This window comes from Lissotriton helveticus, chromosome 5_1 (genome assembly GCF_964261635.1).
Source record: "Lissotriton helveticus chromosome 5_1, aLisHel1.1, whole genome shotgun sequence".
Classification (NCBI taxonomy): Eukaryota; Metazoa; Chordata; class Amphibia; order Caudata; family Salamandridae; genus Lissotriton; species Lissotriton helveticus.
This window is the reverse complement of record NC_136065.1, coordinates 557,900,837-557,916,921: the sequence shown is the minus strand read 5'-3', so window position 1 is coordinate 557,916,921 and position 16,085 is coordinate 557,900,837. Positions and strand designations below refer to the sequence as shown.

General features: G+C 43.4%; 1 protein-coding gene across 3 annotated transcripts in view; it reads left to right on the top strand.

Moving 5' to 3' along the window:
- STAMBPL1 (STAM binding protein like 1) overlaps positions 1–16,085 on the top strand; it is a 281,826-nt gene that overhangs the window by 216,769 nt on the left and 48,972 nt on the right. For 2 of the 3 annotated variants that reach the window (XM_078642881.1, XM_078642880.1), the window contains one exon: positions 10,365–10,477. The exons of the other annotated variant lie outside the window; for it this stretch is intronic. In XM_078642881.1, the coding sequence (XP_078499007.1) occupies positions 10,365–10,477 (113 nt within the window). The remainder of the gene's footprint in view (positions 1–10,364; positions 10,478–16,085) is intronic. 3 annotated transcript variants of the gene reach the window in all.

Genomic DNA, 16,085 nt, shown 5'->3' with positions numbered 1-16,085 from the left:
TTTCATTACTGACACCTTCTCCTCTTCATAGACCTATATCAGCCTCTGATTTTCTGGTGAAGGGTTAAGAGAAGGATATGCAATGAAAAGTACAGAATGTAAACCGGACTCTTAGAACTGGGGCTACCAGTCACACACAAGCAAAGTCAGGGAGATTTTACACTCCGCACAGCCCCACTTTAGTAAATCCACTTTTTATTATGCATTAATGTGTTTTGTACAGCGCTGCAAGTCACCTTTCCATTACTTCAGAGCATTACTAAGAATAGCAAAGTCAGTGCATAGAGAAGCAATGGTGAAATGGAGTCCATTCATTGATGGTACTGATGGTCAATATTCCTATCCCCATGCACAAGAGTTTAAGTTGAAAGTGTGCCGTATAGTTCTGTCATCAGCCTGGGTTATGTGTTCCATAGTCAAGACCCTGAACTGCTTGTATACTTAAGTGGTCTTTGTTTACTTACATGAGTAGAATATTATTATTGTTATTAGTTCAATTTTGTGGAGCACTGTAATACCAAGCTAGTGTTTCCTGGCACTAAAAGCATTGAAGGTGGGCCCAAAATAGTAAAAACACAGAGAGCCAGATTTCGCTCATGGAAACATCCAAGTTTCCAGATGCTGCTGAACAAAGGAGAACCTCAAGTCATAAATAATACAAGGGCAATGCATTCCAGTTTGTTGCGCCAGATACGAAAAAGCATATCAGGTGCAAAGGATCCCTGGAATAGACACGAGGGTGGCCATATATAAGCAACGTTTGCATTGTGAGGGATAAGGAACAAAATGGTCCAGAAGATAATTCGGGCCAGACCCATACAGTGCATTGTGGTTAAGGCAAAGGGCTGCGAAGAGCATTTCCTCCAAACTGGAATCCATTGACGGTCATGCAGTTGCTGAGACATATGGACTGGAGTAGATTTAGAATTAATCTAGAATTTGACTTTTAGATCATTTGAATTTGAGCAAGCAAGGGCTCAGAAATGCCCATATAAACTGTGTTTCCGTAATCTAATCTAGACATTATGAGATCATGAATAACTGTTTTACGTACATTATTCAGGAGGTACTTAAAGATCCCACTCAGCATTTTTAGAATAGAAAAACAGTTAGCTGTTATCTTGCAAACATGTTGGGACATGGAGACTTCCTGTTCCAATATGATGCCCAGGTTCTTGAAAAGCAAGTGCGAACGAGGAACGAGCCCCAAATTCTCATGGCTTATAGTCATTGGGCCAACATATATAGACCATAAGGTCATGCTCGCTTTTAATGGGGTGAAGATCTGTGTGGTAATCTTGGCCTGTTGCCCCAGTACGCCATATGGACACTGCAGAGCACTTTAAACGTGATCCTATTGTTCACTGGGAGCCAATGAAGTGCTTTACAGGCTGCCCTAATGTGGCAGTACATATTCAGATTTAGGATGAGTCTGGCAGCCTGACTTTGGCAAATTTGCATCTGATACTGACAATTTTTGGTAGTGTATTGTACACCATTCTGCAATATTCAAATCCTACTATCACAAAGGTTATTAATAACGCCACCTAGGTTGATAAGTAGTTCACAGTGTATACTGAAGAGCTCTCTTTTTTTAGGGTTGTTGCCTTGCTGATTCGATTTGTTTTGTGGTCCTTTTTGTCCCTTAACAGCTGTATGATCGCTTCTTTCATGTTTCTTTCACTAGGCCTTATCATTGATCCAACGCTGCTTAATGCCAGTGCCAGTGGTTAAGGCTGTTTATTTCAGCTTAGCCTGCTCTCTAGTGAACCACTTGTTTGGTAATTTCATTTATTGTTTTTGTGGGTGAAATATTATGTTAAGGTTTTTGGGAGTGGGTTATTATTTATTATTTTAAAGGTCTTTTAGCATGGCTTCAGATATACATACCATAGTTCTAACAGCTAAAGATTTGAGAATTTATTTTACTGGAGTGATAGTCTGGAACTGCTGCAAGTATGATATCAATACCAATACCCAAACTATTGCTGCTGCCACTTCTGCGGCTAATAGCATTAGTAATGTGAATAAACAAATGTTTATTCTGAATATTTGACTTACAAGTATAAACATGGAACACCGGATATCATTGTGAGCCTGGGAACAAGTTGAAAATGAATTACCCCTTTGTCACCCTCTGGGAAATCAAGGCCACCCACTCTCTCAAAGGTAGAAATACCACTCGATTCATATGACTTTATTTTTGGACCAGTCCCTCAGTACTCTTTCAGGATATAAGGGTGAGATTAACATAGACTAAGTGTATCTGCATTTTCTGTATAAGGGTGCCACAATAGTTTCTTTGTACATTCACTCTTGTGGAGGGCTGTACGAACATCCAAGCTGTTATATTTTATAGTTATAAGGGAAAACAAATCCATTTGTTAATAGAGTACTTTACCTTTGACTTAATACCAAGACAAGACAGAGGGTGACAGTGCCACTCCACCCCGCTTTTAATTTCCTCATGAGTGAGTCTTGGTGTATAAACGAGCATGCACCTTAGTGGAAACTGTGAATGTTGTGAAAACTGTGACCAACCTGAATGTTGTTGCACACCTCAGTCTCTACATTTTACCCCACATGTCCTTAATTTTCGGTTTTCAGCCCAAGTGAGATTGCACAGTTTAAAGATGTTGGTTGATATTTCTCTCGAGTAGAGTAACCATCACTTACATAGGCTGTGAATGACAATTGGAAACCATTTTGTATTAGAGATAAAGTGCAACATCTCCTGAATAGAGAGGTAGCGGGATGTGTTTGCTGCCAACTTGAGGGCTACCCTACATACATAGGGAGTAGAGGAAGTGTTTAAATATTATATAGAGATATTATTCAAAATGGTGCCATTGTACATTACTCTCTGAGCTAACTGGTAGCAGCAACAAGTTATATATTCAGCATTGTTGAAAATTGTGTTAATGGTTGAGGGGGTGGAATCCTACTGAAGCAGCAACCACAATCTCTGTCAGGGTGAAACACAAGCAAACCTCAAATTAACCAAATTAATCGCCCACAAATTAAGACAATAGAGTAAAATTTAATAAGTTATATGAGACCAAATTGATAAACATCCAATCAGTAGAACAGGGGGTATGCAATTTCAGAGATTTAGGGAAAGCATAGTGCCTAAAAGAACAAAGCACCACTTTTGATTATCTGGTCGTGCGAGATCAGGCAAAAGTCACAACTTCAGGCTGACCGCGATGGCGTGCGGGACGGACACAGGACAAGGTTAATCCAGCTGAAAGAGTTACCTTCAAAAGTCAAGTGTAAAGAATTTTGTTTGTGATGGAGGGGGTCACAAGGAGCAGGCAGAGCATCGCGGATGGTCGTCAATGTAGTGTGAGAAACAAGTTAATCATCATGGATGTTCATCTTTGTAGCGTGCAGATCCAGTCAGGTGTCATTGACAGTTGTTGCTGAAGCTTTGCTTTGGGGATTACAACAGGTTGCCGATGCTGTTGCGCAAGTGAAGCTCTTGTATTTCCTGTGAGGTTGGCGGTGGCTCTGGCATGAAGAGTAGCACTCACCAGAACTTTGCATTGCAGTGCGGCAAGATCTTGGCACAAAAGGCCCAGTTGAAGTCACGAAGAGCCCAATACTTCAGGATTTCTCCTTTTCTTTGTGGTGCAGCTCCACTGACACCACACCAAGGGTCGAGGACCTGAGAAGCTCCTCTTGGGTTTCAAGAACTCCAACTGGCAGAGGCCAGCAAGGCTAAGGCAGGTCCAGTTGCAATTCCAGGCAGCAAGTCAGTTGGTCAGATGCAGGAACCCTCAGAACAAGAGGTCAGTCAACTGAACCCTTAGATTCACTTCAGCCTGGAATGAATGGTGCAGGCTCTCTCTTCCTTCTCAGCAAGCAGGGCAGCAGAGTAATACGACAGCTGGGTAGCAGTCCTTCTGGCAGCAACACAGCACAGCAATATTTCTTCTGTAGCATCCACAGGTCCATACATGTGCTAACGAGTTGGGTTTCAGGGTTCATTGTTGATACCTGGTGCCCACTTTGCAGTAGGAGATGTTAATAGAGACTTTCACCCCCGTCCGAGATGCTAAAAATGTCCTACCTTCCTGCCCTGGCTGCAGCATGTCGGGGGACACAATAGCCTAGTGTCCAAACCATGTGTGAGTGTGGTGGGTAGAGCCTTTGTGATGTGCAAGTGTGGTAGGTTACCGCTCCTCCTCCTCATTAGAGTCAGAGACGGCTCATCCTGCCAACACAAATTCCCCTTTGTCTCACTGTCTGGGAACAATATGCAAAGGCCAACTGCCAGCTACACCTAGTCATGGGACCCAGCATAGACGCTGCAGGTACCAAATGGTTGGGACAAGAAAATACCAACTTTCTAAAAGTAGAAAGATAAACGCAGCAAGTATGCACTCCAGGTAATAATTCAAACAATCTGAATCAGATGCACACATTTAGAAAAACTTTTGAAAATCACGTGTGCACCAGGTGAGGGGTTCTGCAAGCCACCTGATTCAAAAGGAAAAGAGAATACCTTAAAGTTTATCCAGGTTAACCCAGTGCACTACAACGGTCACATAATGGTGTACGCCCTTTATTATGAAAACATCAACAACATATGCAAAATAGTACAATAATCCCACAGTAATCAGAATCTATTTTTATTGAGTCCAAAAGTACTGAAAATATTCTTCAAAACCAGAAGCAATTTGGGATCTGCGTTTTATTCAAAGTCCAGGCAGATCAAATCCAAAAGTAAAAGAGTAATACAGCTTGAATTCAGCATGTGAAAACAAACTTCATAAGTTCCTAATGCATTTCGGGCTAATAATAGTAGCCCTTCATCAGGGGATCTGCAACAGGTAAACAAACAATTGTGGTGAAGATATAGACAATGAACTGTCATATAGTGTTATGTAACTGACATTAGGCTAAAATATAAGAGAGAAATATGGCCAAGAAACACCATTTTCCCCTACTCCATGTAAACCAGTGTTCAAAAGAAATGTGGTAGAATTCAGAACCAATATCCAAATATAAGACACCGAAAGTTCAGGATGTATTGAAAATGAGTAAGAGAACTCAGCACCCAAAGACGACAATAATCCTAAAAAATACCTGAGGGCAAAACTGCAAGCGCATTCTGCCAAACGACATGACCAGCGATCCAATAAATACTAAAAGCTGCCAAAACAACCATGAACAAGAGTGAATTAGAGGTCGTGCTCCACAACGCTGACGCTTAGTCGGATCACTAAACTATATGTTGTGCCGCAAAACAGATAGACTAACAACCAGAGATCAAGCACTGGAGAAATGGAATGAAGTACTTGATAGGCTGCTTGAACTGGTTGGCTGAGACTTTTACTGCACACAGATTATTATGCTTACATCCAACTCTATGATAGTAGTGAGCAAGGTTTTCAGTTCGCAAAGTGCAACGGACTCTCCAGGGAATTGAAGCTAGAACTTGGGTAGAGCAGCTCTCAAGCAATAGTATGTGAATGTCCGTAATGGGTTATGTCTCTGTATGTGTGAGATAGTGTTAAGGGCTATGTAATTGTCATTAGTGTAGGCATCGCCCACGGTTTTTAAGCCATCTCGGCCAAGCAGTCCCAACGTAGACCGCTCCCATGTGACAGATATGCTGGGGTGAATCTGCAGTGGGAGTACTGTCCCACATGAAGGGGTCTTGCTGGCCCACGTTCTGAGCGCCGGCCAAGCTTTCGTTGTGGTGTGGACCATGTTGATTTCGGTTTGTGTCACTCTCTTGGGTTTATGTGGCAGTATAACCTGGAGTGGAATGAGATAAACATCATCATGCTCTACTGCAAGGTGAAAAAACACGGGTGGCTGGGCCCAATGGGAGGGAGCGTAGGCAGGGCCACAATATTGTAATAAGAAAAATGTTTGCCTATGCCTCCACCTTTTTAATCAAACACTCTTTAGTTGAGGATAAACAACACTTTATTAGTTTATCCTGACATTGATTTATGTCGTTGATTTATGACACAGTTTGCAAAAAGTTATATTCATTCCATAAAAACAGACATCAGATTACTATCAACTTCATATCTGGCCATATACAAAAAAAGCAGTTTTGTGCATATATACAATGTGAAAAAGAAAATCAATAATGAACTTTTTCCAAAAACATATTTACCCGTGAATACATAATCGTGACATGGACAAGTGTATTATAAATGAAGCATTACATGGAAAAAGGATCACAATCATGGGGAGAGAAATAAAGAAAGAAATTTTTCTTTTCAAATCATTTTTGCATAATCAACTCCCTAATCCTGAACCAATATACACATTATAATTCAGGAAACAATGCCCATTTATGCATCAAGCACATAAGTCTAAGTGTCAGGAAAAAATGTCAAAGATGCCGACGCGTTTCGAGTCCTGTTACACAATTTACAGGAATCTCATCAGGGCGGTGTAATTCTAGTCCATGGAAACTGTTTGAGAAAGTAAAAAAACAAATATTTACAACAGGGTCCTCAAGCCATTTGTGTAAGTGACTGAGAGGCGCATATCTACATGCGACGTACCTTCCAGTGTTTCCTGAATTATAATGTGTATATTGGTTCAGGATTAGGGAGTTGATTATGCAAAAATTATTTGAAAAGAAAAATTTCTTTCTTTATTTCTCTCCCCATGATTGTGATCCTTTTTCCATGTAATGCTTCATTTATAATACACTTGTCCATGTCACGATTATGTATTCACGGGTAAATATGTTTTTGGAAAAAGTTCATTATTGATTTTCTTTTTCACATTGTATATATGCACAAAACTGCTTTTTTTGTATATGGCCAGATATGAAGTTGATAGTAATCTGATGTCTGTTTTTATGGAATGAATATAACTTTTTGCAAACTGTGTCATAAATCAACGACATAAATCAATGTCAGGATAAACTAATAAAGTGTTGTTTATCCTCAACTAAAGAGTGTTTGATTAAAGAGGTGGAGGCATAGGCAAACATTTTTCTTATTACACTACTGCAAGGTGTGGCACATAATCATACAGAGCATACCAATAGTGTGCGAATTGGGCCTGGGCTCATAAATGGTATAATTTTAAGGCCCATGCCAGTGTAATCATGTGCACCCTAAGTGTTTTAAAAACGTGTTGTGGTAGTACAATAGGAATATTAAGAAAAAGATATAGAAACTTGGGCAGCATCACCTTTTTCATGACGGCTCTCCTGTCTGCTAAAGGCAGCAGCAGACCTGATCTTCTAATTTTGAAATGGCCCTACCATAATTGTATCGTATCACTAGTTCTGGGTCACTATGGATCCATGCTCCCAGATATTTTACAGGGTCCGTGCTGAACAACAAGGGAAAACTGGGTGAGGACACTAGCATACTGGACGTCAGGGGACAAATGGCAGACTTTGACCATTTGATACTCAGGCAAGAGTATCATTGAAATCCGATATACTCCTGGCGACAAAGAGTGTAGGAGGGTGCCCTGACATATACATCATATTGTCCGGTTATAGGGAGATACTAAGGGAATGCTGCTGAAAATATGGTGGAGAAGCAGCATGCTGTTGTTGGATCACACATGCCAGTGGCTCCAGTGTGAAGGCAAATAATAATGGCGACAGAGGGCACCCCTGTCGCCTACCACTATGGATAGAGACCCCCTCAGATGTGCTACCACTAATCTGCACCGGGCCGTCAGGTTAGTGTATAGCAAGCAAATCTATCACAATAATGCAGCCAGGATTCCCATACGGGTCATTATCGTAAACATATATCCACATTCGATGGAATCAAAAGCTTTGGAGGCATCTAATAGGACAGCCGCTGCCTGCAGTGAGGGATTCACCTGGTGCAATAATGCAACAAGGGTGCACCGATTGTGTGTAGTGGAATGGGCTGGTATGAAACCAGACGGGTCCGGCAACACCAGATTGGGGAGCAATGGCTGGAGCTGGGTTGGCAATATCTTTGACTAGGATCATTGCATCAGTATTGATTACGGACAGCGGTCCATATGATTCACAGTACTCCTCCGCTTTGTCAGATTTTAGCAGCGCAACAATGAGAGCCTCTTGCAGTAAAGGGGATAATGTCTGCTCAGTGTACGCTTCATCATTGTGTGTAGGTGTGGTGCCAGAAGGTCCGAGAATTCTTTATAGAACTCACCCGTTAGACCATTCAGGCCTGGAGCTTTACCATTAGGGAGTGATCAGATGGCATCCTTGACTTTCTTAAGTGAAATAGGTTGCACCAAATATTCTTGATGTCTGAGGGACAGCCATGTCAGGACCACATCCCTAAGGTAATCTCCGATTTTAGCCTCCGTAGCAGAATGACTGGTACTGTATAGACCGGTATAGAGGTCCGTAAAATCAGTTAGCACAATGTTGTAATGTTCAATACCCTCTGGGGTAGTGGTCCTCACTATGTGTGCCTGCCGCCATAGTGATCGCAGCTTCGCAGCCAAGCTACGTCCCAGTCATCGGCCCTCCCCATATGTCTTGTCAATGTGTCTCTTCGAGAATACGTTTCGTTCCTGTGTAGCTAACTCATTGAAAGTGGTGATTTGCTTCCGAACGGCAGCAACGGTGGCAGTGTGAGTGTTAACTTCATAGCCACATTCTAGGGATCGCAATATGTTCTCAGTATTTTTCAATTGCGTGAGTATTGCCCTCAACACTCCTCCCTGTGTGCTAATGCACACATCCCTGATTGTGACCTTTAAGGCTTCCCATTGTGTATCCATCCCTTCCACAGACCCGACATTCTTGTCAAAATAGTTAACAATAGCTGAGCTGAGCCCATCCCGGAATCCAGGATCCAGGAGTGCAATCGCTTAGAATCTCCACATGTATGGGTGGGGATTGAGATCACTAACTTTACTGTGCATGGTCAAATACTCTAAGGCACGTATGTGACCTCTGTTGTTCAGGCACATAACTCCGGGGATACCGACCAATAATCTAATCAAGACCATGATCCATGTACAGAGGAGGTGAAAGTAGCTTCTTGCTGAGACTGATTTCAGAGCCTCCATATATCCAGAATCCCATATTCTTCCATGCTATCCAGCGTGGGGTCTAAATAGGTGTTTAGACCACACCTCCTATATCCGTGGCATCACTGGGGGGATGCGGGGGGTGCGGACCGCACCGGGTGACACCCTCATATGGGGTGACACCTTGACACCAAAGCAAGCAGACACAGTGACAGTTCCACAGGCCCACTCGCAGAAAGACAGGCAGTGGAAGGGTCACAGAGATGCAGACAGGGTCACGGACAATCTGCTTCCCAGAAAGACGGGGTGATAGAAAAGCAGTCAGGCGGAGACTCTGGCTGCGGAGCCCCCAGACAGGGTGAATGACAGGCAGACACCCAACAGAGGCGCAACGAAACACACACCTATGCACAGAGCGAGCCCAACCCTGGGGGGGGGGGGCGTAGCATTGCCTCAGTGTTTACTTATCTTTCCGGTTCCGGTTCATTCGCCTCAACGCACGTCGGTAGAGACGAGCTCCATTCCAGGCGACCCGAGCTCTGTGTCCCTGTGTCTGCGGCCACGCCTCACCCTAGAGGTGCCGGCGGTCTCTGACTGCCAACTACTAGGTGATCTTCCACTGTGGCAGTCGGAGGACCTGGAGAGTACCTCGCCATCAGAAATTGTGTGGGCGGCAAGGCAGGCATGGAAGTCGGCAGGGGAGGGTTGTGCCTGTGGGCTCTCTGTTGGTACGGAATCAGCCGGTGCAGCTTGCGCCGACAGGGGGCCGCAGCCACTGCTTGCAGAGCCGGCAGATCCACACCAGTAGAGCCCAAAGCTATGTTGGCCTAGACATGGGCTTTGCTCTGAGCTCTGCACGGAGATCAGCAGGAACTCGGAGTGGCAAACTGAGGCCAACTCACCTGAAAGAAGGAGAAGAGATGAAGAGGCCTGGATAAGAGCAGACATCGAGCAGACATCAAGGTGCAAGGTTCCGGATCAGGTATGGAGCCTGGGAGTAACGGTACACAGTAAGGCCGCCTAGTGGCGTCACTAGGGGAGTGCGGGGGATGCAGACCGCACATCACCATGAGTTACCGCACTGGGTGACACCAACCCTAGTGACGCCGCTGTCCTATATAATAGTCATTGGTGGAAGGTGTGAATGTAGCACCAAAGTGTCATATAAAAACTAGGATCAACCACGCTGGGTGCATACGTATTTTAAGAAATTATTTGCTGTTGCAGAAGGAGAGCTGAAAGGTGAGTGCCATATATAGCCTATTCTACCTAAAGAATATGGTTACAATAAAGAAACTTTACCATTTGGTCTTCTCATTGGTAATTTGTGGACTTTGCTATTTGGTCATCCTCTAGAAGAGCTTAAACTCTTAACCTTCATTTTACAGACCCATCCAACACAAACAGCATTCTTATCCAGCGTTGATCTTCACACGCATTGCTCCTATCAGTTAATGTTGCCGGAAGCCATCGCTATTGTTTGCTCTCCAAAACACAAAGAGTAAGTGCCTTTCTTTCTAGAATAATTGCCTTATACCTGGCCTTGCACTGACACCCTCACCTTGTTTTCTTAGTTTCGTTTGTACAACTTCTGAGGGTAAAACACGAGTGTTAGATTTGTCTTTCTTCTCCTTAACACTACATACCAAAAAAGTGTTACCAAGAGATAACAACTTTGCTGACCACACTTGAGCATGAACCATATTATAAGGAAGGTATTTTCTAACATTCAGGGACCACTCACTATACAAAACGTTTTGTAGCAGTAATTTTAAACTAGGCGCACAGGAAATTGGTTATAGTTTCCAAATACATTTGGAAATATTGTGGCTAACATAGTCATCTGAGCACTAGGGAAAATCATTATTGTGTTAAGTTGTTCAGAGTAATTACTTTAGCCTTAATGTTGGGCACCTCAGTTTATCGACGCAATTGGCAGGATTGCGGGCAGGTAAAACACTTGGCACGCCCACAAGGCCTGAACTTTGTGGCTGTTGCATACATTTTCCACAGCTATTCCTATGTTTGAAAACCACATAAATGTACTCCTACAACAGGACTAAGTCTTTCCAGGATGAAAGAAAATTCTGCATCACATTTGAATTTTAGGGAACGTAGGGAAAGATGTTTCTCCGTCTCAGAAAATATTTTCCATGAAGAGAAATGGGACGAAAAAGTTACAAGCTCTAAACCACGTGTCTCCTATGCTTACTTATGCCGATTGTCCGACTTACACACATTAGAAAGCTTAAGGCTGTAGAAGTATGCATGGAAATCTGTAATTTGAATAGATTTCAATGTGTGTGCCTGGATTTTTTGTGATGTGCTATTAGAAATGTATGAAAATCATAGCCGGAAACTATTGTTGGTTTACATCTTCTTTTTTTTTTTTTTTTTTTTTTTTTATAAAGTAAAAAATCTTCGTTATTTAGCCCCTGAGATGATATTCTGTAACTGTGTGCTAGGTATGACATGTTGTGTTCTGACCTCCAGTTAGCAATGTATAGAATATATGGATAAGATTAACAAACTACAACACTAACTAAACCAAGCTTTGCAAAATCATTTCTCCTACATCCTGCATTTCTTCTGAATGCCAGTTTGTTGATTGCTGTCAGTAGATCCAATAGTGTGATCATGCACGAGTGGCCTTGGTCCACCTAAACAAGTAAGTCATCCCTAGTGTTGTTGGAGGTGGTTTGTATCACTTGGATGAGCAGACACCAGGCTGAAAGTAGCTGAGCGATAATTATGGCGCCAGGTGAGACCAGAGCCTCCAGGACCAACACAGATTGCGAGTGTGCTAGGAAGGTTGGTTCCACCCTTTTTTTAAAGCTTGGAGTAGCAGTGGTGTGCTTGAGTTTAATGAGCCGTTCTAGTGACCAAAGTGGTGCTGATGAGGAGACGTCCGATTTAGGTTATCTACTTTGACTTTACACGTGTCAGATAAGGCAATGTTGGTTTGAGGACAGAAGGGATTCCGGTTACCTCAGCAGGTATTTATGTTGCTGATGACCGATCATCACCACTTGGTGTAACCGGTTTGGCGATCATGGACCATATGCTTGAGCATTCCTTGATTTAAAAACGAAAAGCTATACAATCTTTGCCAGGCACCTTGTTGAAAAAGTGCCAGGATCTCATGCTTTTTTCAGATCACAGGTAATAGCTCTCTGGAAGCTCCTAGAATTCTCGCTGGGTGATAGGTTTTTTATTCTTGCCGCTAGCTTGCATACCTTGTGGAGTATGCAGCAAGGTGCTAATTCTAAAGGAAGGGATCTTCAGCGTTATATTTCTAGCTTTAGGCCTCATGCATCTGTTGGCATAATTTTCAGCAGAATATCAAGCATATGCTAATGATTCGTTCATTTGAAGTTTCAACAGTGCCATCTGGTTATTGCTGGTTATGATATCAGTGTTTAGTGTGGCCAAGTTCGGCATTGTTGTGTTAAAGAAGGCATTTAGGAAAGAACTGGGGTTGATGTGATGTGAGCCTGCTAATAAAGGTGATAGAAAATAGGATGAGTTGGCTGTTGTCATTGTACTAAGAAATCAATCAACAGAGGGCAGACTTACACATTGCTACTTAGTGAAAAGTAGGAAGGTGGCATTGCCGTACCATAATTTCCAAGTCTTTACTGAGAACATCTGATGTCTGATATCTTGGCACCGGTTCTGCTTACGGTGTCGGAGCAGATGAATTGGTACGTATCCCAGTGGCGGCTGCCACCGACTAACATGCGTGAGGCGGGGGAGGGAGGGAAGATTGAAAAATAAATGTAAATAAACGTACCTTGCAGCCGACCGCCAGACAGCCGCCTCGCCTTGCATTGTCCTCTGAAGCAGGAATACAGTCTCCCTCCCCTAACCCAAAGCAATGTAGCAATGTGATTGGTCTTAGTGCCGCAGATTGGCGTTCAGGCAGGGAATGGGAGCCTGTACATGTTCCTAACCAGGTTGAGTAAGGCAGTCTGGTGAGGAACATGCAAAGTGCGCAGGACTGTTTTGCCAGCGCAAGCAGGCCGACCAAACAGTCATGCTCACTTAAGTGCCCATCATCTCTCCCCTTGCCAAGCCCCGCCCCATAAAGCTGCATTACAAAAGTAAATAAAATGATAATACCATAGTGTTATTATCATTTTATTTTTCATTTTTCCACTGCAAAAAATGCAGTGGTGAGGCTCTCCTCTGCCTTAAGGGAGGACCCGCCACTGACGTATCTCCCAAGCAATTTATGCACCCATGTTGGTCACCAACCTACAATCCTCCCTCTAGTGTCACACCGGGTCCCAAGGATTTACAGTATACCTGTCTAAGAACTGTTTATCCAAGAAAGGCAGAGAAAATGAACTGGCAGACATTACTGTAAAATAGGTGATAAATTGTCTCCTGCTAACATTTGCAAGTGCAGTGCCAGAATTCTCGGTAAGGGCTGCTCACAGAGGCCGAACTTTACATTGAACAGATTGCAAACTCTGTTACATGTGTTTCTCGTCAAAGAGGGTTTGGTGAGGCCTTGGTAGACAAGCCTTGATATAAACAAATAGAGTAGTGAGAGAATAGCCTTCAGTCATCCACAAATAATGCTGTATAACATCACTAAAAAACAAACTGTCGTACAGTACTGATATTTTTTAATACAGCTGCCCAACAGTAGCTAGAGACTCATAATTGATGACCGATCTCCATAGAATAAAATGTGAGTAATGTGTGCATGTATTTCCATTACCTGCAGGTAGTATTAGAGAGACACATGGCGGGTGCAATACAGGCATGTGGGTCGACAGTACACCACAGTACCCAAGACAATCCTTAACATCCTGTTGTTCAGACCTCAGTACATTGAGATTTAAAATAGGAGGGCGACTGAAAGGCCAGGCGTGTCAACGTCTTTAGCAATAATGCTTCTAACACTCTTAGTACATAAGTCATACTTACTTCAGATAAACCAGTCACACAGAGGTGTGCAGAATGTCATATTGCACATGCTTTGTTATGTTATTATGACGTGATAGGGGACTTGGTGTTATGGTATGTTTTGTCGTGGTATGTTTCGTTGAAGTAGAGAATACTCTTTTGGAGGTTCTTAGCACTCAAGCCAACTCATCAGACAGACATAACCTCTCTCTGTGCAGAAACCAATTTATATCTCCATCTAAAACAAAGATGTTAAAATTACCTACAACCTTTGCAGTTGTTTGATGTAGCGTTTGCAGCATAATACCGGCTGACAGCAATACTGGTGGCTCCTTCCTGCCCTTTCTAAAGAGCGACTACCTCTTCTATATCCATGGACCCACAGACATTTGAGATCCCTAATCTTTCGCACAGAAACTCACGAGGGGGTTATTGCTTGATTTAAATTGCTAACAGTGTAGGAACAGTGAAACCGTTAACAGTGTAAGAAAAATGGATGAAACTGGAAGAATGTGATGAACAGATACAGTAATGTGCCATCAATGCAGCTAAATGAGGATATTGGCCCTAAATATGGACTGTGGCAAGGTTTGCACTTGCTGTTTAAAGAATGTCCTCACTGTTGTGGCTTGATCTCTTTTAACCCCTGCTCCGCGGCACAAATTCCGCCGCGTTATCCGGGGGGGGGGGGGGAGAGGGGAGAGTGGAGGGGGGACTGTGCTCATGACAGCCGGGAGACATCCGAACTCCGCCCACTAATTAATTCGCCCGCACAGGTGGGGAATTACCACCGTGTGGGGGGACGGCAACGTTTGGACGGCTCCCGGCCATCATGAGCACACGCCTACCATGACTCATGACAGCCGGGATCCGTCATGAGCACCGAAGAGGCTAACGCTGATAAGTTTTAAAACCAAACTTTTAAATTTTGCTTTAAATCAACCAGATTCTATCCTTCACTCACACTTTGTGTCCTGCCCTGTTCCGTTGTGGGTGCGGTGCCGTTTGTGCGCAGCGCATTGGAAACTTTGTGGTACCCCTTTCAGCCCTAGGCTCACTCCCGGGTGGTGTGCATTCTAGTCTTTTGCCTCCACCACCTATTTAGACACATGCTCAAGCGCACGCGCGCAGCTGGCGTGCCACTGGTGCTCCAAAGGCGCGTCTAAGGCAAGCCTGTCTGTGCCCATCTGCGTCCAGGGGCCAGAAACCCTGGTCCTCTGCAACTGGCTCTTGGATTTTATACCTCTCCAGTTCTACACAAGTTAAGGCTGACACCTAACGTCAACTGTCAGGTTTTCAGTCCTGACATCTTTCCATACCATTGTACTTGCTGCTAGTTTGAATGCACCCCTAACCCCCAGTTTAAGACTGCATTTGATTCTCAGGTCAGGGTGGCTGAACATCAGCCAATCTCCAACGCCCAGGCTGACGTTTTTCTGCCCAAAGAATTTTGTTGCCTTAGTTTAAATTGCCGCTCTCTCCTTAAGCACCAGCTACATCTATTTACTTTTTTCGATGATGTTGACCCAGATGTGGTATTTTTAACAGAAACCTGGCTTCATAACGGATCCTTACCTGATATTATTCAGCACTTCCTGGCAATTTTGCTCTGTTGGGGATAAATAGACCTCGCAGAACAGGCGAAAGCATCACCATGATCTTTAAAAAGACCTACAAGTGGGCCCTCCACATCCCGAATTGTGTAACCATGTTATTTTATTTCTCTTTTTCTCCTAAATTTACCTTCTCAGGGTCACTTATCTACCATCCCCCTGTGCCTCCCAGCAACTGGTTCTCAGCTTTTTTTGATTTTCTTGTCCCCCATATTTAGCTGTTAGCCAATTTTAATCTGCTTAGTGACCTCAACCTTCATCTAGACACCAATAATAATTTAACGTCAGCATTTATAGATGACTTGGGCACTCTTAATCTCCTGCTGCTTAATTCTGTACCTACCCACATCACAGGGCACTTTCTGGACCCCATTTTTTCTAACCTCTCAACCTTATCCGTCACACTACTATTTCAACTCTGCTGGACCGACTACTTTGCAGTGCCTTTTACTATTAAGTTCCTTTCCACTTCCCGTACCCGGCCTGCTGCGCAACCCAAAACCAGGAATTGGTCTAAACTTGATATGACCGAGCTTAATAAATTACTTCATAATAACACCCCTACCCTCATCTTTCAAC